The 24,270-nt window shown below is 37.8% G+C and overlaps 1 protein-coding gene across 6 annotated transcripts in view; it reads right to left on the minus strand.

Moving 5' to 3' along the window:
- GKAP1 (G kinase anchoring protein 1) overlaps positions 1 to 24,270 on the minus strand; it is an 80,108-nt gene that overhangs the window by 53,819 nt on the left and 2,019 nt on the right. For all 6 annotated transcript variants that reach the window (XM_054501663.2, XM_054501667.2, XM_054501665.2 and 3 more), the window contains exons 3-4: positions 14,764 to 15,022; positions 9,921 to 10,064 (exon numbers count right to left, since the gene is read on the minus strand). In XM_054501663.2, the coding sequence (XP_054357638.1) occupies positions 9,921 to 10,064; positions 14,764 to 14,979 (360 nt within the window). In that variant the 5' untranslated portion in view covers positions 14,980 to 15,022. The remainder of the gene's footprint in view (positions 1 to 9,920; positions 10,065 to 14,763; positions 15,023 to 24,270) is intronic.

Consider the following 24,270-nt stretch of genomic DNA (forward strand, 5'->3'; position numbering starts at 1 on the left):
TTTGTGATATATATTTGTTCCTCTTTTTCACTAATCAATCTCACCTAACTTTTTAAAATCCAGTTTTCACCACCCTCCAGTCCAATTAATCTCTACAAGACTTACTTTTCCTAATTGCCAAACAGAATGTTGCAGTAGTTGGATGTGACTTTGAGTTGTCCACTACTGGGCATAAGGTGAGTGGGTCTGCAGCTGTATATAAGATAGCTGCAACATGACATGGGTAAACATCCTGGATTTGTGTACATGTATGTGTCTATGTGTACAGGATAACAAAAGCATAAATTTAGTGGGCATCTCTTGTTTTTATCTGTCCAGAATCCCTTCCTCCATTCCTTTAAATAAGTGCACTTCATTCCAAAGTCCCATGGTTTCAGCAGGACAGCTAGTCGCATAATTCTGTACACTAAGCACTACCATACCACACAAACACCCAAGCTATCATCACCAATGACAAAAGGTGGGGGCAAGTGATCCAATTCCTTTTTTTTTCTCCCAGGAATTAAATTTTGAGAACAAAGAAAAAGCAGGTGGAGTTTAATTATCTGATGATAACCCTCGAAAAATGACATCTACTAGCTCATGCCTCTGAGCACTCCCAATTCCTTGGTTTCCAGCTTTGCCAAGACCTAATTATTTAGTTTTTAATTCAAATCTGTGAATCACTCAGTATCCTTCAAAAAAGTTTTTTTAAGTTAATCATAATTGTTTCTATTGCCAAATGATTTTTAAAAATCTAAACTAAAATAGAAACCAACTCCAAAAAGAAGTATCTGTTTCAAAGAGAAACCTTAAAAACTAGAAAAATCTTAATACTGGACACTATGAACTAAACATTTCTAAACAAAGTCATCCCTTTGAAAGCATCTAATCCTATGCTGATACAATAAAAAGAGAGGAAAAAAAGATTAAGCTTACACAGAAAAACAATCTAACGCAGAAAAATACAATTAAAATGGTAAGGATACATAGAACTAGAAAATCAGATTAAGCCCAGTGTAAATTATACATACTTTATGGAATAACTGAAAAGAATTGAAGAATTACTCTAAACTAGTAATTAGCAAGAAAAAGTAATAAATTAATCTTTTAGGCTTATTATATACACTTATGTACATGGGTATTCAACGGTTATAAGGTAAAAGAAAATTTACATCAATTTCTCCACCTAACCTCATGGCAAACTGATAATAAAATGTTTCACTAAACTTAAAGGACAGTAATCATCCTAACAGAAAAATTAACAAAACTAGGCCGGCACAGTGGCTCATGCCTATAATCCCAGCACTTTAGGAGGACGAGGTGGGCAGATCACCTGAGGTCAGGAGTTTGAGACCAGCCTGGCCAACATGGTGAAACCCCGTCTCTACTAAAAATACAAAAACAAAAACAAAAACAAAAAAAAACAACAAAAAAAAACCCAGCCTGGCATGGTGGTGCATGCCTGTAGTTCCAGCTACTCGGGAGGCTGAGGCAGGAGAATCGCTTGAACCCAGAGGCGGAGGTTGCAGTGAGCTGAGATTGCACCACTGCACTCCAGACTGGATGACAGAGTGGGACTCAGTCTGAAAAAAAGAAAAAGTAACAAAACTACTTGTTTATTCTGAACAAAGCTTTTCAATTTGCCACTAAATTTTTAATCCCTATTGATGACATTTAATTATAGAAAGGGCATTTGAGATTATTTCTAATTATGTCACATAGTCTGACGATATTCCAGAAATAAGTTAGTGGGCACAACAGGTTAGGAAGTTGGAAGTCTTGTTAGATGTCATTTTTATTTTTCATATTAACTCACAGAATTTAAACGTTAAGGCAGCTCATTCTAATCGCATGATAAAAACTGAATGAAATAGAAATTTTAGGCCAGGCGCGGTGGCTCATGCCTGTAATCCCAGCACTTTGGGAGGCCGAGACAGGCAGATCACAAGGTCAGGAGATCGAGACAATCCTGGCTAACATGGTGAAACCCCGTCTCTACTAAAAATACAAAAAAATTAGCTGGGCGTGGTGGCGGGCACCTGTAGTCCCAGCTACTCGGGAGGCTGAGGCAGGAGAATGGTGTGAACCCGTGAGGCGGAGCTTGCAGTGAGCTGACATCATGCCACTGCACTCTAGCCTGGGTGACAGAGCGAGACTCAGTCTCAAAAAAAAAAAAAGGAAAATAGAAATAGAAATTTTAAAGTAAAAAAATATGGCCCTCCCAGCAACTGATTCTAATTGTAGCTCAGACTTTAAATTTACCTTTTAATTGTTAACACAAACTAGTATACAAGAAAATGCAGGTAGACAAAAATGATTTAAATTTAAATTTTTGAAAACTAGAACAAATCTTCCAAAAATTTCATTGTATGATCAATCAGCCACTAAGGATTCATTTAGAGTCTTCTAGGGGCTGTGCCCTCCCTGCCTATGGGGCTTAATTTAAAGCAGCAGCATAAATTTGGCTTTTGCCCTTGAAGAATTCCTACCCAGTTGAGGATGTAAGATTAACGTGTATGAACTACCGGAAATAGAATAAGACATTAAAAGAGCTAGAAAAGTTGAGAAAAAAGAAGATCAACAACAAATGTAATTCAGGGATACAGAAAAAAAATCCTTTTAAGTTGGTATTTAAATACAGATACAATTTGGATAGGCAGAAATAGAACTGCAGGAAGAGCCACATTATGTTAATGTTATAATATTAAGAATAGATATACTATGGGATACTAAGGAAAGTCATTCTGACAAAAAGTGAATTTTAAACATTACAAGAGAAAGATGTGGAAAAAACACAGGCTTTGGGAGATCACAGAAATGGATAATTTAAATTCCTATTCCACCCATGCTAGCTGTGACTTTGAACAAGTTATATTAACTTCTGTGAATCTCAGAACATTTAAAAAGGACATTGGAATATCAACTGTACAAGGTAGTTTTAAGGACTTAAAGTTGTAATATGTATGAAGTACCTAGCACAGTTCCTGGCATAAGAGCAGTACCAAATGAATTAGAATTACTCTCCCATGTTGGAGAATAGTAGAAAATAAGATTGCTTAGTTAGGGCAGCATTAGGTTCCAGATACTTCCTAAAATTTAAGGCTATAGGGCAGATAAAAGAGGAATGCTAATATTAAATAAAAGTAATTTTTAAGACATAAACTGGAATATTAGAAGAATAAGAACCTAGAATCAATGTGTCTGTCTAAGCCATTGTAATCTCAGACAGCATATGGGCACCTGGACCAAAATGTAGCAGTGCAGAAAATAAAGAAGAGACTGATCAAGTTTTGGAACACTGACAATATGAAGTGTGAAAGAATCAAAGATAAGGTTTTTGACCTTAGATAATAGGGAGAATGGTAGCACAAGACTAACACATATCAGAAAAGAGAAAGAAAACATGATTCAAAATTCTCTAAACATATCTTTATTCTCTGTCAAAGACTGCTATAAATATAGCTGACAATCTACTTAATCAGTAATGTATAGATAAAAGAGAGAGGGAGACAGAGACAGAGACTGGGCCTGTAAGACAGGCTCCAGGCAATAAAATGCAAATAAAAGCACACTTTTAAAAAAGTACCTTGTTTAAGTTTGCGAATGGTAAGTTCCTCATTATTTTCTTTTTATTTATGGGAGTAGGAGGAAAGGAAGAAAAAGAGGAAATAGTAGGCACTAAAATGCCTACAGAATTCAAGAAGATACTTACATGTGTCCAAGATGGAGTACTTCAGATCCCCTTCCTCTTGACTTCCTCATTGCCTCCTACTCCCCATCTAGTAGTAAAACATTTTTTTTTTCTATTTAAGCAAACCTATAGCTCAATCAGTTAAAGAGTATGAAGAACCAATGAAAAACCTAAAGGACAGTAAATATTTTGGTACTAACATTTTTTAAAAATTAATTTGTAAGTCTAAGTACCATTACAATTTTACCCATTTAAATCCAAACAAAATAAATTCCAAATGAAGAGTTAGTCCTCAATTCTCATAGGCAACACAGAAATATAGTTATTATAAAACAAAAGAGATCACCATTCTGAAGACATCTAACACTTGCAGCCAACTGATTGGACTTAATAGCAGTTGTGCATAGTGGTCCTCTAACCCATTAGATTTTCAAAGTGTAGACTACATATCTTTCAGTAATTTGGAAGGCAAGATTATTTTCCCAGAAATCTTACAGTATCTTATTGAACATAATTATTCTAAAGGTTGTCAGAGTTCTACAAAAATGACATATATAATTCACATTCATTACCACATTCAGTTCATCTCAGCTAATGTATTTTTATGTCTTCTGAGTGCTGTTTGCATTTACTAAGTCTGTATTTTTGTTGTATGCTTTATCACACCTCCAAGCAATAAAAATGGTTCATAAGTCACGAAAGAATTAAAGTAGTAATGAAAATAGAACCGTAAATAATGCAACTTACAAAAACACAATAAATTTTGAAATTAACAGGACTCCAATACAGTGAATATAGAATATAAACGTGTGTGTGTTAGGATGAGAGTGATGTCACAAAAGGAGCAGAAAAGGAAAGTTATAGACAGAAAATTAAGATAATGAATATTTCAATTTTTCATTTGAGTCATCCATCTATTTGCTCCTAGCTACCTGCCTGTCATGAAATCTGGTCAGAAGACTGGGTGTGGTGGCTCACGCCTATAATCCCAGCACTTTGGGAAGCTGAGGTAGGTGGACTGCTTGAGACCAGGAGTTCAAGACCAGCCTGGGCAACATGGCAAAACCCCATCTCTACTAAAAATACAAAAAATTAGCCAGCCATGGTGGACTGTGCCTGTAGTCCCAGCTACTTGGGAGGCTGAGGCGGGAGAATCATCTGAGCCCGGGAGTCAAGGCTGCAGTTAGCCATGATCACACCACTGCATTCCAGCTTGGGTGATGGGAGTAAGACCCCGTCTCAAAAAATATATGAAAATTTAAAAAAAAAAAAGAGAAAGAAACTTGGTGAGACTAGTGGCCTGAAGATATCACAGTTTTTGTTTCACTTTCAAACAAAGCCAAGGGACCTGTAGGAGTCTTTCCAGAACAACTACTAAGTAATGCTTTCCAGCATAAAAGTGATTAATTTTGTTGCTAAAGAGCCAAAAATACAATGGATTTATTTGAATTTACACTCCTTATAAGGAAACCAGGTAGTCAAACTACTGCCAAGGGATTTATTATACCAGCCACACAGTTAATGATAAATATTACACTCACAAACAAACAAAACCAGAACAAGCTATTGGAAAAAAACCTTTATCAAATGAACTGAAGGATGTCACGTAAGAGACAACTTGCTATTGTGCACATACTAACAGACATTTCACTTCAGAGTGAGAAAAATACCAGTGACGTGTAGAGTTTGAATCAATACAGTAACAGAAGAAATACACAGTAAAATTTGGTCTGTTAATCACTGAAACCCTTAAGAAGAGATTTTTCTACTTATTTTTTGAGTCATGACTTAAAAAAAGGTACACTGGAATCAATAATATCAGTGCATCATGCATAAAGCAGATTATACCTGAAAAACATCTACACAGAGATTTATTCATAGGCAACAGCTGTTGGTGAACAATATGTTTCTTGATCTTGATTTAATCGTTTTAAAAAACAGTGGCTGGGCGTGGTGGCTCGTGCCTGTAATTCCAGCACTTTGGGAGGTGGAGGTGGGGAGGGGAGGATCATGTGAGGTCAGGAGTTCGAGACCAGCCTGGCCTGTAAAATCCCACCTCTACTAAAAAAAAATACAAAAAATTAGCTGGGCGTGGTGGCACACGCCTGTAATCCCAGCTACTCAGGAGGCTGAGGTAGGAGAATCGCTTGAACCCGGGAGGCAGAGGTCACAGTGAGCCGAGATTGTGCCACTGCACTCCAGCCTGGGCGACAAGAGCGAGACTCCATCTCAAAAAAAAAAAAAAAAGTGAAAATTATGCATACAACCAAGTCAAAGCCATGTCCTACATGTTTTTTTAAAAACACCTTTACTGGTATATAAGTTACATATCATTTTATACATCATATATCATATGACACTCATTTCAATTAAGAAACATACACATCTTTTGATATATACATCTAAGCAAATAAATGAGTAGGGAATATAAGACCACTTTTCCACAATGAAGTGTGCTGGGATAGATACAAGTTAGCTACTACTTAGAGTTAATTCTTTATTGAACTAGCTTAAATACTCACCACTAGTGTTTTTTTTATTGTTTGTGCTCTTTATTTAGATTTTCTTTTTAATTGGCAGGAGCACATCTCAGAAAAATTTGCAGAAAAGATAATGGTTGTATACTCTCTCAGTTATTATGTCTGAGAGTGTCTTTTTTTTTTTTTTTTTTTGAGATCGGGTCTCGCTCTGTCACCCAGGCTGAAGTGCACTGGCATGATCATGGCTCACTGCAGCCTGAGTAGCTGGGACTACAGGCATGCGCTACCACATCTAGTGAATTTTTGCATTTTTTTGTAGAGATGGGGATTTGCCATACTGCCTAGGCTGGTCTCGCGAACTCCTGGGCTCAAGTGATCTGCCTACCTTGGCCTCCTAAAGTGCTGGGATTACAGGAATGACCTGCTGCACTGGGCCTGAGTGTGTTTCTTTCACATTCACACAAATGACTTCTAGGCTAGATGTGGAATTCTTGGTCCTAACATTTTGGTTCTGGTGATTAAAGTAGCCAGCCTGATTCTTCATCCTGTGTAGGCGACCAGTTTTCTCCTGTGTATATATTTATACTACTATTTCCTTATTCCTCATTCTTAAAATTAGAATCTAATTCTTAAAAGACTTAAATTTGGTGTTCTTTCCAAGCTTAGATTTTATCAAAATAATCTTTTTTCTTTTTTGTAGAGCTAGGGTCTTACTATGTTGCCCAGGCCAGTCTCAAACTCCTGACCTCAAGCAATATTCCTGCCTCAACCTCCCAAAGTGCTGGGATTTACAGGCATGAGCCACTGCACTCGGCCTATCAACATAATCTCTAATACCTGCGTCTCTTCTATTTGTTTCAGGGACATTAATTATGCTTCTGTTGGATTTAAATTCAGTGTTCCAATCATGTCAATTTTATCAGCAAAACTTATCTCAAATTTTCCTTCACACAACTGGCTCAGCTTTCTTTAGTAGATACTCTGGTCCTTCTAATTAAGTTTTTAATCTGCTATGATTTTACTTCCTAAATTTTAAAATTCACCCATCTCACTTTTTTGTTTGTTTGTTTGTTTTTTTGAGATGGAGTTTCACTCTTGTTGCCCAGGCTGGAGTGCAATGGCACGATCTTGGCTCACCACAACCTCTGCCTCCCGGGTTCAAGATATTCTCCTGCCTCAGTCTCCCAAGTACCTGGGATTACAGGCATGCACCATCATGCCTGGCTAATGTTGTATTTTTAGTAGAGACGGGACTTCTCCATGTTGGTCAGGCTGGTCTCGAACTCCCGACCTCAGGTGATCCGCCCACCTAGGCCTCCCAAAGTGCTGAGATTACAGGTGTGAGCCACCGCGCCCGGCCCCATCTCACTTTTAATTCACCGATCTCCCTTTTAATTTCTCTCAGTCACTTTTTCATTTTAGTGCATTATTTTATCTTACTTTGTTATATAACATTACTATCCCCTTGACTTTTACAAAATGTTCTAGCCTCTTTTTATTAAAGCAAAACATAGGTGCTATCTAAAATTAACTTCTATTTCCTGCAGCAAATCTTTTTCAAGGTGTGGTTTCACTCCAGACACTAAGTACAATGTTCTTTTCCTTCATGTGGCAGAAACTTTTCTTCCATTGATAGGAAATCAACTGAGATCCAGTGTTTGCTCATAAATAGGCGAACTGAGAGCTTTCCTACTGTCCATCTGGTTAGGTGTTTAATTCTAGCTCTCAGATTGTATGCTGAGGCTTAGTTGATGTAAATTTGCATTATCAATATGGTGATTTAGGACTAGGAAACTTTGTTCTTAGCATAATTTTTCTTTTGTGTTTGACATAAGCAGCCAAATATCAGCTAAGTTTTCCATGTCCAGCTTTCTGTCTGGCTCAGCCCTCCATCCCTGAAATTTCTTATACTGTGTCAGGAAGAACACCTCCTACATTGTATGCTTTCTGCCTAGTATATAGTCATTGCCTGATCCCTGTAAATGTAGCTACTTTTGAAATCTATTATTACTCTACTAATAATAATAAAATGGATTCCAGACAGTATATTATCCATCAGTTGCAAGGCTTGCCCTTATCTCTTCCTCACCTCTCAGTGTAATTATCCCAAGATCTACTCTACTTCCACACATTGTTTTCTTCCAAGTGAGTCTCCCACATAAGGTTCCAGGTCTTCCTAAGTGACCAATCAGTAGTATACTCAGCAGAAATTCGTCAAAGTTCCTGGGCCTTCAACAGTATCCTTATATAGGATCAGGGCCAAGTCACACTATTTCCTTTTCATCATTACTTGCTCATTTCAGCAGCAACCAGTGGGAGCAGAAGAAAAGGCAATCAGATATCTGTGATCAAGTTCCCATGTCGCATGGAATTTATTTTGGTGCAAATTTGAGTAGTTTTCCTTCATTAGTTTTCCAGTGCACTTTAGGCCACTGGGAGAAATTCTCTCCAATGAAGACACTGGTAAATTCTATTACTGGCTAAACAAGTAGATCATCAAAACATTTATACTTGTAAACAAGAATCGGTCATAATGAATATTTTATAAGAAAAAAAAAGAACCAACCCCTAGAAACAGTACAAGATGATTTATCCAGTATACCAGTACGTGGAACTGCCATTTGAACAGCACTACTGCATGGCTCTACAGTAATAATTGATGCTCATAATGATGAGCCTGAGGCACTGCAAAATCCTAAAGAAAATGTTATAATTAGCATAGTTTATGTTAAGAGAATAACTCAGTATAGTCTATTTATTTTAAAACTGGTAACCCAAGAATGATAGAAATAGCCACTCTACCAGACCTAACATCTGCTACAATGATACTCATTCTCAATGCATCAAATGATAGTTTGACAGGCAAATAAATAACTCATCATTTACTATACATATAGCATCTCCTAGAGTACATTCCAGGCTTAGTATGTTATTTTCCTGGACTCCACACACAAAAAAGATATGTATTGGTCTTAATGAGTTATCTATTTTATTTGGTTGTTAATGACATTTAATAGAGACATAGAAGAACAAAATATCATGTAAACAGGTTAAAGAAACAAACAACGGTAAAGTTTCCCAAAAGATTTCTTTTTTAAGCAAAACTGTCACTGGGTATTATTTGTTTTTTGTTATGAGACAGGGCTGCTGCCCAGGCTGGAGTGCAGTAACAAAATCATGGCTCACTGCAGCCTCGACCTCCTGAGCTCTGGTGATCTTCCCACCTCAGCCACCTGAGTAGCTGGGACCACAAGTGTGCGCCTCCATGCCCGGCTAGTTTTTCTATTTTTTGTACACAAAGGGTTTTGCTCTGTGGCCCAGGGTGGTCTCAAACTCCTAGGCTCAAGCCATCCACCCGCCTCAGCCTCCCTAATTGCTGGGATTACAGGTGTGAGCCACCACTCCCAGCCTAGTTACTGTGTATTTTTAACAAGAGATTTCTGCCCTACAAAGGTGATTTTCTTACTTGGAATAATTTAATACTGTTCCCCTACCTTCCCTGTCTCTCCCTGATTTGTAAAAGGCAGATGATTTTTAAAACCACAAAATAACTGCTTCGTATTGCCAGAACTAACATAAACAACAAATGTATCACTTTTGTTTTTGAGTAGATCAAAAACAGAACCTCTTATTAAAAGCAGCAAATATGAATTAATCCAATACAAATTGCTTCTCAGAACAGTGGTGACATGCATTCAGAGGCACTGCCATCTCAAAAATCCATAAATTCAATGAAAAACAAAGCAATTTTATTTACTTAGTTGTACCTGCTCATCTCTTTGTCTCCACTCTTGCCAATTTTCTTCTCGTGAATCCTTCTGTACTGGGTTTGACAATGGAAGATCATGTTGAGCATTACAAACAGCATGGGAGGATTTCTGGGGAATTTTCTTAAAAGCAAGATTCCTGAGCTATAAAACAAACAAAAAATATATTAAATTCAGTTTACCAATCCTGGGATACTAACGATTTTTTTAATTAAAAAAAAAAACAGTGATATTTTTATAGTTCTACTCCAAACACTCGTTTTGCTAACTCACACAACTGAAGTTATTATTTGTGTTTTCTATAATCTTTGTAGAATTTAATTTTGCCAGCATTTCAGATAATGCTGGTAGATCTATATATAAAATGATTAAGTGAAAAATGTATTATACTCTATTATACCACCATTTTAATCATTCTTCCTTACTAAAAAGAAGTTTATAGAAGTAGAAAACAGTAAAACAAGTGTGCTTTTAAAATGCAAAACACAGCCAGGCTCAGTGGCTCACCCCTCTAATCTTAGCCCATTGGAAGGCTGAAGCAGGTGGACTGCTTGAGCCCAGGAGATTGAGACCAGCCTCAGAAATGTGGCAAAATCCAGTCTTCACAAAAAATACAACAACAACAAAAAAACTAGCCGGGTGTGGTGACACACACCTGTGGTCCCAGCTACCCAGGAGGCTGACGTGGGAGGATCACCTGAGCCCGGGGGATTGAGGCTGCCGTGAGCAGTGATCATGCCACTGCACTCCAGCCTGGGCGACAGAGTAAGACCCTGTCTCAAAAATAAAAATAAAATAAAATGCAAAACAATACAGTTCAGAAAGCATACACATTTAAAAGTTTAAATAGTGAGAAATCACCTAAGCAACTCTGACAACTACTTTGCTAGTCCTGAAAAATACAGGGCCTAGTCCACAAAGTAACATAATCAACTAAAACAGTATGGGCCAAGCCACTCCCAACAATAAAAATAATCTGAGACAAAGTAGTTGAAACAAGACAGAAAAGTACCGAGAGGCTGTTATGAACTGAATTTGTTAAATTAAGTTTAGCCAGCAGACTCTGAGCATACTGCCTATGAGCTAGCCCTGTTCTGCAAGAAGCAGTTAAAAAAAAAAAAAAAAAAAAGTTTAGCCTAAAGCTGCCTCCTTACGTTTTTTTGTTTTTTTTTTGGCAGAGTCTCTCTCTGTCACCAGGCTGGAATGCAGTGGCGCAATCTCGCTCACTGTAACCTCCGCCTCCCAGGTTCAAGCAGTTCTCCTGCCTCAGCCTCCCAAATAGCTGGGATTACAGTCACATGCCACCACACCCAGATATTTTTTCTATTTTTAGTAGAGATGGGGTTTCACCATGTTGGCCAGGCTGGTCTTGAACTCCTGACCTCAAGTGATCCCACCCACCTCAGCCTCCCAAAAGTGTTGGGATTACAGGCATGACCCACCGCGCCTGGCCCCCACTGCCTCCTTACATATTTTAAGTTCAACTTGAAAGTTTCTCCATACATAGTGAACTGTAACCTAACAATGTATAAACAAACTATAACCTACTTTTGTACCAATCACCCAGTTTTAGCCAATCACAGGTGGTCAACTGTCAAACCATGTTCAAATAAGGCAAAGGTAGAGCTGTAACCAGTCCAGCTGTTTCTGTACCTCACTTCCGTTTTCTGTCCACAAATACTATCTGACCATCTGACAGCCCAGGAGTAGCCCTGAACCTATTCTGGTTCTGGGGGCTGCTGAATTGTGAATCAGTCTTTGCACATTTGAAGTGTTCAATTTAATTTGTCTTAAGTTTTTAACAAATTGTATCCTCCCTAAAGATACCTTGAAGCCCTAACCTCCAAGTGTCCCTGAATGTGACCTTATTTGGAAATTGGGTCTTCACAGATGTAATCAAGTTAAGATAAAGTCATGCTGAATTAGGTTGGGCCCTAATCCAATATGACTGGTATCCTTATACAAAGAGGTGAAGACACAGATACACAGAGAATGCCACATAACACCACAGGCAGAGATTGGGGTGAGGACACAGCAAGCCAAAGGAATGCCATGGATTGACAGCTGCCACTCAGAAGCTAGAAGAGGCATGGAAAGATTCTACTCAGAGTCTCAGAGAGAGAATGGCCCTGTTGATGTGTGGATTTGAACCTCTACTAGACTCCAGAACTGTGAAAAAATAAATTTCCGTTGTTTTAAGCCACCAAGTTTGTGGGTTTTTTTTTAAGGCAGCCCTGAGAAACTAATAAAGAGGATTTCAACTGAGGATCAACAATTTTAACTGTTAATATTAGGTTGGTGCAAAGTAATTGCGGTTTTTACCAAATACATTGTTCTACAAAAGGGAGTAAGATAGAAACACCACTGTAAGTAGCTGGTTTCTGATTTGGAAAGGACATTCAGAAGGAGCTGCTGCTGGAAATGAAGCACTGGTAGGTCGGCTACTGTTTGCTTTACAGAAAGTAAAGGGTTATACAACTGCAAATGGCTGAAGTGGAAAGGGTGGATCCTTCACACTCATTCTGTTTTATATTTTCTTATTCTCTAATATAAACTCCATTATTGCCTTATTTTCTGTTTCCCCCAAATCATCTTAATTCCTAAAAGAAAATAGTGGGCACTCAAAAGTTCTGAAAGATCTGACTTCTGAAAGGTTATGATCCAGTGAGGAAAACATCTTTCCTTTAAAGTTACTGTGTGGATAGCATTTTAAAGAATATTTAGAAAGCAATGGAGATGGAAATGTAATAGAAAAAAATAAACTGAAAAGGCTTTTTTCTGTCTTGGGACATTACTATGACAATAAAACACTATTCTTTCATTAAATAATAAAAACAAAGGTCCTTATATACCCAACTGCTCCTTCTATTAAACAAAACACATACTAGAGTTGTAGTTCAGAATTTCTTTTAAAAACAATGGGCATATTAAATGTTGGTCATATAAGTAAAGCTAAGCATGTCTAGGAAAAAAGGGGCTTCCATACAGTTTTTACTCTAAAGAAAAGAAATGGGCCAGGCGCAGTGGCTCACACCTGCAATCCCAGCACTTTGGGAGGCCGAGGCAGGTGGATCACAAGGTCAGGAGTTCCAAACCAGCCTGGCCAATATTGTGAAACCCCGTCTCTACTAAAAATATAAAAATTAGCCAGGCGTGGTGGCACGTGCCTGTAGTCCCAGCTACTCGAGAGGCTGAGGCAGAAGAACTGCCTGAACCTGGGAAGCGGAGGTTGCAGTGAGCTGAGATCACGGCACTGCAATCCAGCTCGAGTGACAGAACAAGACTCCATCTCAGAAAAAAAAAAAAAAATGACCATCGAATGCATAAAAATGTACATTCAATGCGAGTTACAGAGGGCCAGGAATAGTGTTGCACACCTGTAATCTCAGCACTTTGGGAAGCTGAGGCAGGTGGATTGCTTGAGGCCAGGAGTTTGAAAACAGCCTGGGCAATGTACTGTGACCCTGTCTCTACAAAAAAAAAAAATTAGCTGGGTGTGGTGGTGCTTGCCTGTAGTCCTAGCTACTTGGGAGGCTGAGGCAAGAGGACTGCTTGAACCCAGGAGTTTGAGGCTACAGTGAGCTATATCATGCCACTGAACTCCAGCCTGGACAACAGAGAGAAATTCTGTCTTCTCTTTAAAAAAAAAAAAAAAAAAAAAAGAGGCCAGCGTGGTGGCTCACACCTATAATCCCAGCACTTTGGGAGCCAAGGTGGGTGGATCACTTGAGCAACATGATGAAACCCTGTCTCTACCAAAAATACAAAAAATTAGCCTGGCGTAGTGGTGTGTGCCTGTGGTCCCAGTTGCTTGGGAGGCTGAGGTGGGAGGATCACTTGAGCCTGGGAGGCAGAGGTTGTAGTGAGCCGAGATCGTACCACTGCATTCCAATCTGGGTAATAAGAGTGAGATCCCGTCTCAAAAAAACAAAAAAAACTAGTCGTATGATTTTTGCCTATAACAGTAAAAAATAGGAAACAACCCAAATGCTTATCATGAGTTCAATTAAATAAAGTATGAAATAACCATGTAATTAAATATTGTAAACTGTGGATTCATTTAAAATAACAGAGATCTGTATTTACTAATATGGAAAACCGCTCATAGTTAATTTTTTTTAAAAGTCAGTTACAAAACAGTCTTATATAACCCCATTTTCATTTAAGTATTACACGGATATATACATACATGTATATATTCATATAAATTTATATATATGTACAGAAAACACATACTAAAATATTAATTGGTTATATCTCTGGTTATATCTATAAATGACCTTTGTTTCCTTTTAAGACTTTCCTATTTTAAACTTTATGCAATGAACACACAAACTTCCACAGTCAGAAAAAACGTACTTTAAAAATGTTCAGGCAGGGTGTGGTGGCTCACGCCTGTAATCCCAGCCCTTTGGGAGGCTGAGGCAAGCAGATTGCTTGAGCCCAGGAGTTCAAGACCAGCCTATGCAACATGGCAAAACTCCATCTCTACAAAAAATGCAAAAATTAGCCAGGCATGGCAGTGTGTGCCTGTGGTCCCAGCTACTTGGGAGGCTAAGGTGTGAGGATACCTTGAGCCTAGGAGGTTGAGGCTACAGTGAACTGTGATCATCCCACTGCACTGCAGCCTAGGTGACGGAGTGAGAACCTGTCTCAAAAAAAAAAAAGATCATTACATTTGATTTTAAATATACACAAATTCACATCCATTCATTGAAGTAATATTTTCAGAGTACCTGTGGAACAGGTACTATGGATACATAGGGGAACAAGATAGTATCTGTTCTCAGGATGATTACCATCTACTGGGAAAGCAGACAACACAAATAATTGTAAGTGTTACCTCATTTGCTTCACTCTGTTGCTGTTCCTTCTTTTTTCTTCTTTTCTCTCTTTTTTTCCCATTTGTAGTTGACTTGCTTCCTAAAGTTTGAGACTTTCCAGTATTTCGACCTTTACCTTTTCCAGGTTCAGAATCAGAGCCACTGCCACTATCCACTTGTAACAGGGCAAAACGAGAAGCGGTGGTGGGAACAGAACTAAGTACTGCTGAGGCCATCGTAAAGATTTTTCTTTCAAAATACTTCTGTCAAGAATAATTTCTGTGAGGAGGCAGAAGAGTAGGCAGATGGGTAAACAAACACAGAGTAAAATCTGTTGTAGATTCTAAAGCAACCATATGTAGATAAAATAAATTTCTTCTGACACTGGATTTAGTAAATTTGGATTAATACCCACAGCACTATTAGCAATAACATACTTTTATATTTAAGTAAACAATGTAACATTTTACAATAGAAAAATGATATGAGATTTCACAGATATAATGTACTCATTTTTCCATGTATACTTTAAAAATTCATGGTCTTCCTCTCTCAATCATTCTGTAATATATACATACTTATAGAGAACATCCTAAATCAATATGGTTTACAGTGGAAAAGAATATCATTTCTTCATTATACACACAAAAAAAAGACCTTTAGTCCAACTACATGTTAACTCCCAACTTCCAATACAAGAAAAAAAGGAGTAAAGATGGAATACTATTCTTATCATATATAAAATACTACCGTAGGTTTGATTCTAGAAACTGTGATTTAGAACTGACAGCAAAAATAAAGAGCTTAAATTCTCTCAACCAAAGGAAACTTTTCAAAATGCCTTCCACATTATGTTTTAGTTCACTAGTTTCCATGCAAGCATAGGTCAGTGTAGCTTCATTCCGTGTGCTGTCAGCTTTTCCACAACCGTTTAGACTTAAAAGGGATCTTAAAAGCCCCTTAGTAGTTCCTAATCCAAATCCTTTAGTTATACAGCTAAGGTAAGTGGAGTTTAAGTTGGTTATGTGACTTCCTTTAGTTCTTTCTGGAAGTTAGCGGCTGAGTCTCCACCTGGACCTAGATTTGTTGAATCTTATTCTGAAAGTCCAAATTAAGAAGCCCTGTAACAACCAGAAGACTAAGTACTCTTCTAATTAAAAAAGACAGATTGTCTTAACAGAATGGCAACTCAGAAATTTGTGTTTTGAAATGTTTCAGGTAAAAACTGAATAAAGTATTCAATTTGAAAAAATTAAGATGAACACTCCAAGTAGCCAGCACAAAGGTTAACAAAACGTTAACTGACTCCTATGCTTCTCTCCAATTGCATTCCCCCACTGCACCAGCCAGAGATAACAAGTATCCTGATTTTTATATAACTTACTCCTTTGCTTTTCTTTATAATTTTATTCTATGCCTTGATTCACAGTGATCATATCTGAATGAACTGCTGTCATTTCCACAATATCCCACTGGTTACGTATATATTTCTTACTATATCACATTATCACACAGGTCCACCCTATTCACTGTGGGAAAGGGCTATATAAACGTGAATACTAACAAGTAAGGATCATTAAGATCCATTCCGAAAGCTAACCACACATTATCGTTTGTATGTTTTCAGGAGGGAAGAAAAATGAGAAGCATGTATTCAATCTTCTACCTTAAGTAACCAGAAAAATATTTGGAAATCTTTCAAGTTTTTGGTATACAATGAAGAAAAATCACAGTAAGAACTGATATCTGAAGATGCCATCTAGCCATCATTAAATCATAGCATTTTTATTACAATATCATGTTAAGATAAATTGTTCCTGTGCCTAGAAATATGCAAATCAAGATAAAATATCACAATGTACAGAGATGATACCACATTGATAAATTGTGACAGATTTTTGGCTCCAATCTTTTCTACAAGCATGAGAATGAAAGCTTCATAAGTTATTACAAAGGAGAAAATGTTTCAAAATGGAAAAGAAATTCCAGAAATATTATGGAAAAGATGAATTCTGCTTCAACCTCAACCTATCTTATTAAAATAACCTTATAGGCCGGGTGCAGTGGCTCTCACCTGTAATCCCAGCACTTTGGGAGGCCAAGGTGGGCAGGTCACTGGAGGCCAGGAGTTCGAAACCAGCCTGGGCAACATAGTGAGACCCTGTCTCTACTAAAAATACAAAAAATTAGCCGGGCATAGTGATGCGTGCCTGTAATCCCAGCTATCCAGAGGCTGAGGCATGAGAATCTCTTGAACCCAGGAGGCAGAAGTTGCAGCAAATCGAGGTTGCACCACTGACTCCAGCCTGGGCAACAGAGTCAGACTCTCTCTCAAAAAAATAATAATAATCCTATATAAAATTTTACTTTCTTGAGCACTCAAGGTACAATTATCCTACATAGCTATTCAACTATCATTATATTCAATTTTAAATGTTGGGACTATTAATTGCAAGTGGCAGCTGTATTACTGTTCACAAATATTCACTGTCCCTCCCTGAAGGGGAATTATACTATACATCACTTCTCTGTTGAAGGCAGGCATAACCAGGTATCTTACTTTGGCCAGTGAAATATAAACCTTAAAAAGCTTTACAAGTCAGTGTGTGGTTCAACATGTTCTCTTTTCTCTGCTTCTGTGATTGCAGAAGCATATACTGAGATGGAATTTCTATCAGCCAGATCTAATAAAGTCTGCAACCACAATGAACAAAGCCCCCTTACTAACCTGTGGTGGACATGGTAGCTTGAGCAAGAAAGCAGCTTTGCTGCTTTCAGCTGCTGAGATTTTCAGATTGCTACTGAAGCCTTATCAAGACTTACATCTTACACAAAAAAAATTTCTTTCCATTCTATAACTGTGAATTTCATATATGGATTATTTGCATGCGTTAAATGTTCATAAATGTCTATTCTGAAACATCTCTCCAAGGCTCATAGAAATTTTCTTTCTGTAGCATAAGGCAGAGCTATCTTACCAGGGTATCCTTAGATAAAGTTTCCCTTAGGCCTTGGGGCAGCCAGGAAACCCCTGAAAAAGTAAAAGTCTCTGTTCCAGTCACTTCCAGATACAAGACACCTCATCCAGTGCTCCTCAGTTGGTAGCTCCTGCACATGCTGCTCTGGAGTTACGTTAACTATGAAAAGGGAAGTGCTCCAAGTCCTAGTAATCTACCTCATCAGACAACTGCAGAATGCACTGCTACCCATTATCATAGACAGGCTTGTGAAACTGTTGGAAGATTATGTTCAAGGTGCCTAAACAGCAAGGCACACAGTAGAATAAGCAGCAAGTAAAGAATGAGGGAGCCCAAAATCTAGTGAGCAACGTTTCCTTAAAGCAACAGCCTTAAATCTCTATATTGATTATATTTTTACCCATTTGCCAGGGACATGCATTTTCAGCAGCATCAAATATAGCTGCAAGGTGACTGCTCAAACAATGCATATGCTTTCTGTCACCTAGAGCTTTGTCATTAAACACTTGAAATTAGAAAGGTCAATTGAATTTGAAATCCTGTCATTCACTTATTTATTCATTTGTTTATTTTTGAGACAGGGTCTCGCTCTGTTGCCCAGGCTGGAGTGCAGTAACATGATTATGGCTCACTGCAGCCTCGACTTCCTGGGCTAAAATGATTCTCCCAGATCAGCCTCCTGAGTAGCTGGGACTAAAGGTGTGTGCCACCATGCCTGGCTAATTTTTTCTATTTTTTTTATAGAGATGGGGATTTCCCTATGTTGCCTAAGCTGGTCTCGAACTCCTGGGCTCAAGTGATCCTACCGCCTTAGCCTCCCAAAGTGCTGGGATTACAGGCATGAGCCACCACAACTGCCCCAAATCCTTTCATTTTTATCACAAGAAATTTTCTATTACATTTTTGATGAAAAGAGCTGTTAGTTTAAAAATAATTCCAACTGTTGTAAATTACTGAATGCTTAGTTAAAAATTGTTTGTTTTTATTACCTACTCACACAAATGAAATTTTAATGGGCACTCAATTCTAAGAAATCATTATTTAAAAGTCTAGATCAGGAACTGAAAATTCTTATTTCATGGATAAGCTGCTTTTAAAATGAAAAGTTAATGTTCACAGAAGCAAGTACAACTCTCATTAGAAATCCTGAAAAGAGTCTGAAGTTTTATAGAAATTCAACATTTAGTATCTTTCCTATAAATTTATATTATGTTTTACTTATCCTATACTATAACAAAAACGTTTTTCACATTTTTTTCCATCTAGTTCAGTACAGACACCTTTAAATCTCTTTCCAGTTTTGGGAGAATGAGATGCCTCTGGTTCTTTATGTCAGTAATGCAAAAGGCAAATGGCAGGGAGCACCAGCACAAGACCACTGACCTGGAGCCAGAATGCCCATCACACCCAACTTGCTACTTACTGTAAGTACTTGCGCAACCTACTTGATCTCTCTTGAGTTGTTGTAAAGACTGAATAAGTTAATATATATAAAGTACTTAGAACAGTAGCCAGAAGCATTCAATACACTCAAGCATCACTTAATGATGGGGATACGTTGTGAGAAATGCATCATTAGGTGATTTCATCATTGTATGAGTATCACACAGTGTACTTACACAAGCCTAACTGGTACAGCCTACTATCCACCTAGGCTACATGGTATGGCCTATTGCTTCTAGGCTACAAATCTGTATAGCATGTGACTGTATTGGAGGCAACTGTAACACAATGGTAAGTATTTGTATATCTAAAGAAAAGGTACAATAAAAATATTGCTTTATATATGTCCATCATTGACCAAAACAAAACACAGTTAATGCAGCACATGACTATATAAGCATTTATGGGTGTTCTTACTATTATTATTAAACTGAAATGTGCCATGAGGCGCTATGAGGCATAGGAGAATTGGTACAAACTATTTAAAAATTTGACTAAGCATGCCTGACTCCATTGCAAAGTGTTTTGAAACTTAATCAACATCTGGCCCCTATACAAGCTAAGGCTTTAATCTTTGAAATAAAAAAGTTTTTAGGCATTGAGTAGTAGGTGAGTGGTCAGCCACTGAAAAGAGTCAAAGACCTAAAGATTACACATAACATACTACAGAAGGAAAATACCTATCTACCAGAAACCCAAGAGTCACAGTTGAGACTATATCTTAAATAGTGGGCATACAATAGATACTAAATGTTTCCTGAATGAATGAAAAGAAGTAACAACAGAAACACAAAGCAAAAAGAAAGTATTATGACAAATACTGTTAATCAAGAAAAGAACCAATGACAAACACTCAAAAGACAAAATTATTTTTCTGGTAAAGCAGCTACCTATGCTATGTCACATCAGCAACCTATGTGTTAACATGTCTGAAAGGGTACTTCTGTCAGAAGGTTACTTCTGAAAGGGTAAAACGGAAAGCGGGAAATGCTCCTTTAATGATCCCTTGTTTGATCAGGGTAAAGTGCAAAAAAAGAGTAAGACAGTGGCAGCCACTTCCCATTATATTATACTTTACGTAACAGTAAATATTAAAGACAAAAAATAGCACTACTTAATCTGCAGCTAAGAGGATAGGAGATGAAACAACTGTAAGGGTTCAATCATCTGTGCTATGCTATACTTAAAAAAAAATAGCCAACATATCAACACATCATCTACTTCAACAGCCTTGACAGAAATCTACATACTATGTCAAAAGGTACAATGACCAGTACTTCAGAAGTAGAAGAGAAGGAAATGTAATTTTAAATGAAAGAAGGGAATAAAACTTAACATGAAAATAATTCCCAATTTGTAAATATGTCCATTATTCATACACATACCAAAATGAAGAAAGAAATGCATAGGATTACTCACTATGCTTATTTTCCTTTCTATAGTTTTTACTATTTCCCCAAATATTCTACAGTGACTATATACATATATATACACACACATACATACATATACACACACACACATATATATATACATATTTTTTTTTTTGAGACAGGGTCTTACTCCCACCAAGGCTGGAGCAGTGGTGTGATCACGGCTCATTGCAGCCTCAACTTCCTGGTCTCACGTGATTCTCCCACCTCGGCCTCTGGAGTAGCTGGGACTACAGGCACGTGACACCATGCCTGGCTAAATTTTTGCAGAGATAGGGTTTTGCCATGTTGCCCAGGCTGGTCTTGAACCCCTAGGCTCAAGCAATCCTCCTACCTCAGCCTCCCAAAGTGCTGGGATTACAGGAATGAGCCACCATGCCCGGCTCTACAATGATATTAGTTCTAAAAAAAAAAAAAAAAAAAAAAAATCTCAAAAAGAAAAAATGGTTATTTATACTCAAGTTGAAAAAGTTAAGCATAATGTAATCAATACAATATTGATTTTTTTGCCCTGTGTCAAAATTTAGAAAGGGCAACTACAGGTCAGAATTGACAATGAGACGCCTTTGGCCATTCACATCAGTGATGCACAAGTCAAATGACAGAGAGCAACTATCGAAGACTCATATGTGCATACTTTTAAGAGAACATTACCCTCGTTAACTAATTTTTCAGAATTTTCAAAAAGATAGTCATGTTATGCAATCCAGGAATTCCTCTGTAACTTTTTTTTTTTAATCTTGATAGGAAGAAATAAATAGGAAGACTACGAAAACATTAGGCTTTTAAAAGATACTATATTTCAGGTCATGGCCAGTGTTAGTATTCCTTCAGTCTTGTGTCCTAAACTTCTGCATCTCCACATACAGTCACATCTAAGAGATGTTAAGATAAATAGATTCAAACACAGCTCTTCTCCCTCCCTCTCTATACTTTTTCTCTTTCAAATACACTTGGTCTTTAAAATTTAGATGCCTCTATGCTCAGACATTTATATACACGTAATATAATAAAGGCATACAATGCAAATGAAAATACAATGGACTGCCAATTAAGTTACATACATTAGTCTATGAATATGGTGGCTAATACTGTATATTAAACATTTACATATTATTAAAATACTATACAAATCAGGTTTTTGGTGCAGAAATCTAATGATTATTTTATTTATATTTTTCCCCTCTTCCCTTTGAGTTCCTTTTACAAATAATTTCAAGGATATCTGGGCTCAGTGGTGCACACCTGTAATTTCAGCAACTTGGGAGATTGAAGCAGGAGATCACTTACGTCCAGGAGTTTGGGACCAGCCCAGGCAACACAGCAAAACCTTATCTCATAAAATAAATGATAAAACTAATTTCAAGGATAATGTATAGTTGAAGGAAGACAAAATAAATTCATAAGATAATTTTAAAAACAGAAATGTTTCAGGGCAAAATGTGAAATAAACACACATTCTCAATATGCAGGCAGTTCACCATAAATAAATATATCTTCTACTATCTTCCATAATGTAATGACTACCACTAGTAAAAACTATTAATTTATACTTAAGATGGCAGCAGGCCAGACATGATGGTTCACACCTGTAATCCTGGTAATTTGGAAGGGCTGAGGTGGGCAGATTGCTTGAGCCCAGGAGTTCAAGATCAGCCAGGGAAACATGGCAAAACCCCTTCTCTACAAAATGTACAACAGTTAGCAGGCATAGCGGTGCATGACTGTGGTCCCAGCTACTTGGGAGGCTAAGGTGGGAGGATCACCTGAGCCTGGGGGTCGAGGCTGTAGTGAGCAGTGATTGTGCCACTGCACTACACCTTGGGTGACAGCCTGAGACCCTTTGTCAAAAAAGAAAAAGAAAAAAAAAAGATGGCAGCAATGTCAAAAATATAACAAAGTCTCTATTTTACATATACTTCATACCCAAAAAGCCAATTATTTGACTTATTAAATGTAATAGCATATGTTAGGGCTTTCTCTAGCAACCCTCTTTCTTCAGATTTTGCATGTACTCCAAGAAAAAACAACTTGAAATTTCTTGAACACACAGTTTACTTGTTCATATCTTTAACTATGCTGTTCTCTTTTGTCTACAATGCCATCTATCTCTTCCACTGAAAACTTCCATTTATTCCTCAAAATCCTGCTCAGGTGCTAGCATATCTACAAAGCGTTCTCTGACCTGTTCCTGAAGTCAAACATTCCCTCCTCTGTAATATTTCCATACTTTAAACTTACTATTATTGAATGGACTCCAAAAAAATTCTCTTTATTGTTGTGCCTAGCCCCTATGATCCTGATTTCAATATCCTGAAAGACAAGAGTTTCTATCCCTTACAAATACCACAGGACCTGGCACATAGAAGACACATTTATTGAACTTGGTGTTTTCTTCATGTTTACATTCTTCAAGTACACAGCTATCTATGCAGTGAAAGATGTGCTCTATAAGTAAGAAAAATGTGAAGTGCACAATAGACAATCCTCAATTCCCATAATGCAGATGTGCATGAGCAATTATTAGCAGTTCAAAGTTGTTTCATTACGGTAAGTACCATTCTAACAAACTAATCGCCACAACCAGTTTTGTCTAGGAAGCATATCTGGTTTTAAAGTGTTGATTTAAGCCAGCCGGGCATGGTGGCTCACGCCTGTAATCCCAGCACTTTGGGAGGCCAAGGCGGGCGGATCACAAGGTCAAGAGATCGAGACCATCCTGGCCAACGTAGTGAAACCCCATCTGTACTAAAAATACAAAAACTAGCTGGGCGTGGTGGCGCACGCCTGTAGTCCCAGCTACTTGGGAGGCTGAGGCAGGAGAATCGCTTGAACCAGGGAGGTAGAGGTTGTAGTGAGCCAAGATTGCGCCACCACATTCCAGCCTGGCAACAGAGCGAGAGACTGTCTCAAAAAAACAAAAAACAAAAGTGTTAATTTAAAAGAATTAGGATGCATTGGTTGCTTAAGTAAACTGCTTCTAAAAATGAATAGCCTAAGCTACAAGCAGGAGAATTTCTTTTTTTTTCTCTTTCTGTATACATGGGGTCTCACTACGTTGCCCAGGCTGATCTCAAACTCCTGAGCTCAAGCAATCCTCCAGCCTCGGCCTCCCAAAATGCTGGGATTACAGGCATGCACCACCAAGCCCGACCCAAGCAGAAGAATTCCTAAGTGGCTGGTAGTCTTGGCCTCTATCAAGGTTTGGAGGCACACTGCCATTATGACCTTATCCCTCTACACTATGACCTCACTAGAATCAAGACAGACAGCAGCAGCCATATCTCAGTCCAGAAGACCACAATTAGGCAACTTCAGAACACACACACACACAATTATATATATAAAATCCTTAAGTCAAGAACAACCAAATATATCACTTTTTATGAGATGAATGATGGCCATCTATTAACACTACCAATTAGCCTGACCAAAAAAAAGATATTAATGTAGATGCCAATTAGTGTGGCCTCACTGAAATATAACTTAGATCGAAATTAACTGAGCATAATATGAAATGGCACCAAGTATCACTGATTTAACACCTGGTGAAATAAAAAATTGTGTTATTTCATGTTCTGTTCTTCAAATAACCAAACAGTATCTTTCACTTTGGCTTCTTAAAAATTAGGGTTCACAGGCCAGGTGTGGTGGCTCACACTTGTAATCCCAG

Source organism: Pongo pygmaeus, chromosome 13 (genome assembly GCF_028885625.2).
Source record: "Pongo pygmaeus isolate AG05252 chromosome 13, NHGRI_mPonPyg2-v2.0_pri, whole genome shotgun sequence".
Taxonomy (NCBI): Eukaryota; Metazoa; Chordata; class Mammalia; order Primates; family Hominidae; genus Pongo; species Pongo pygmaeus.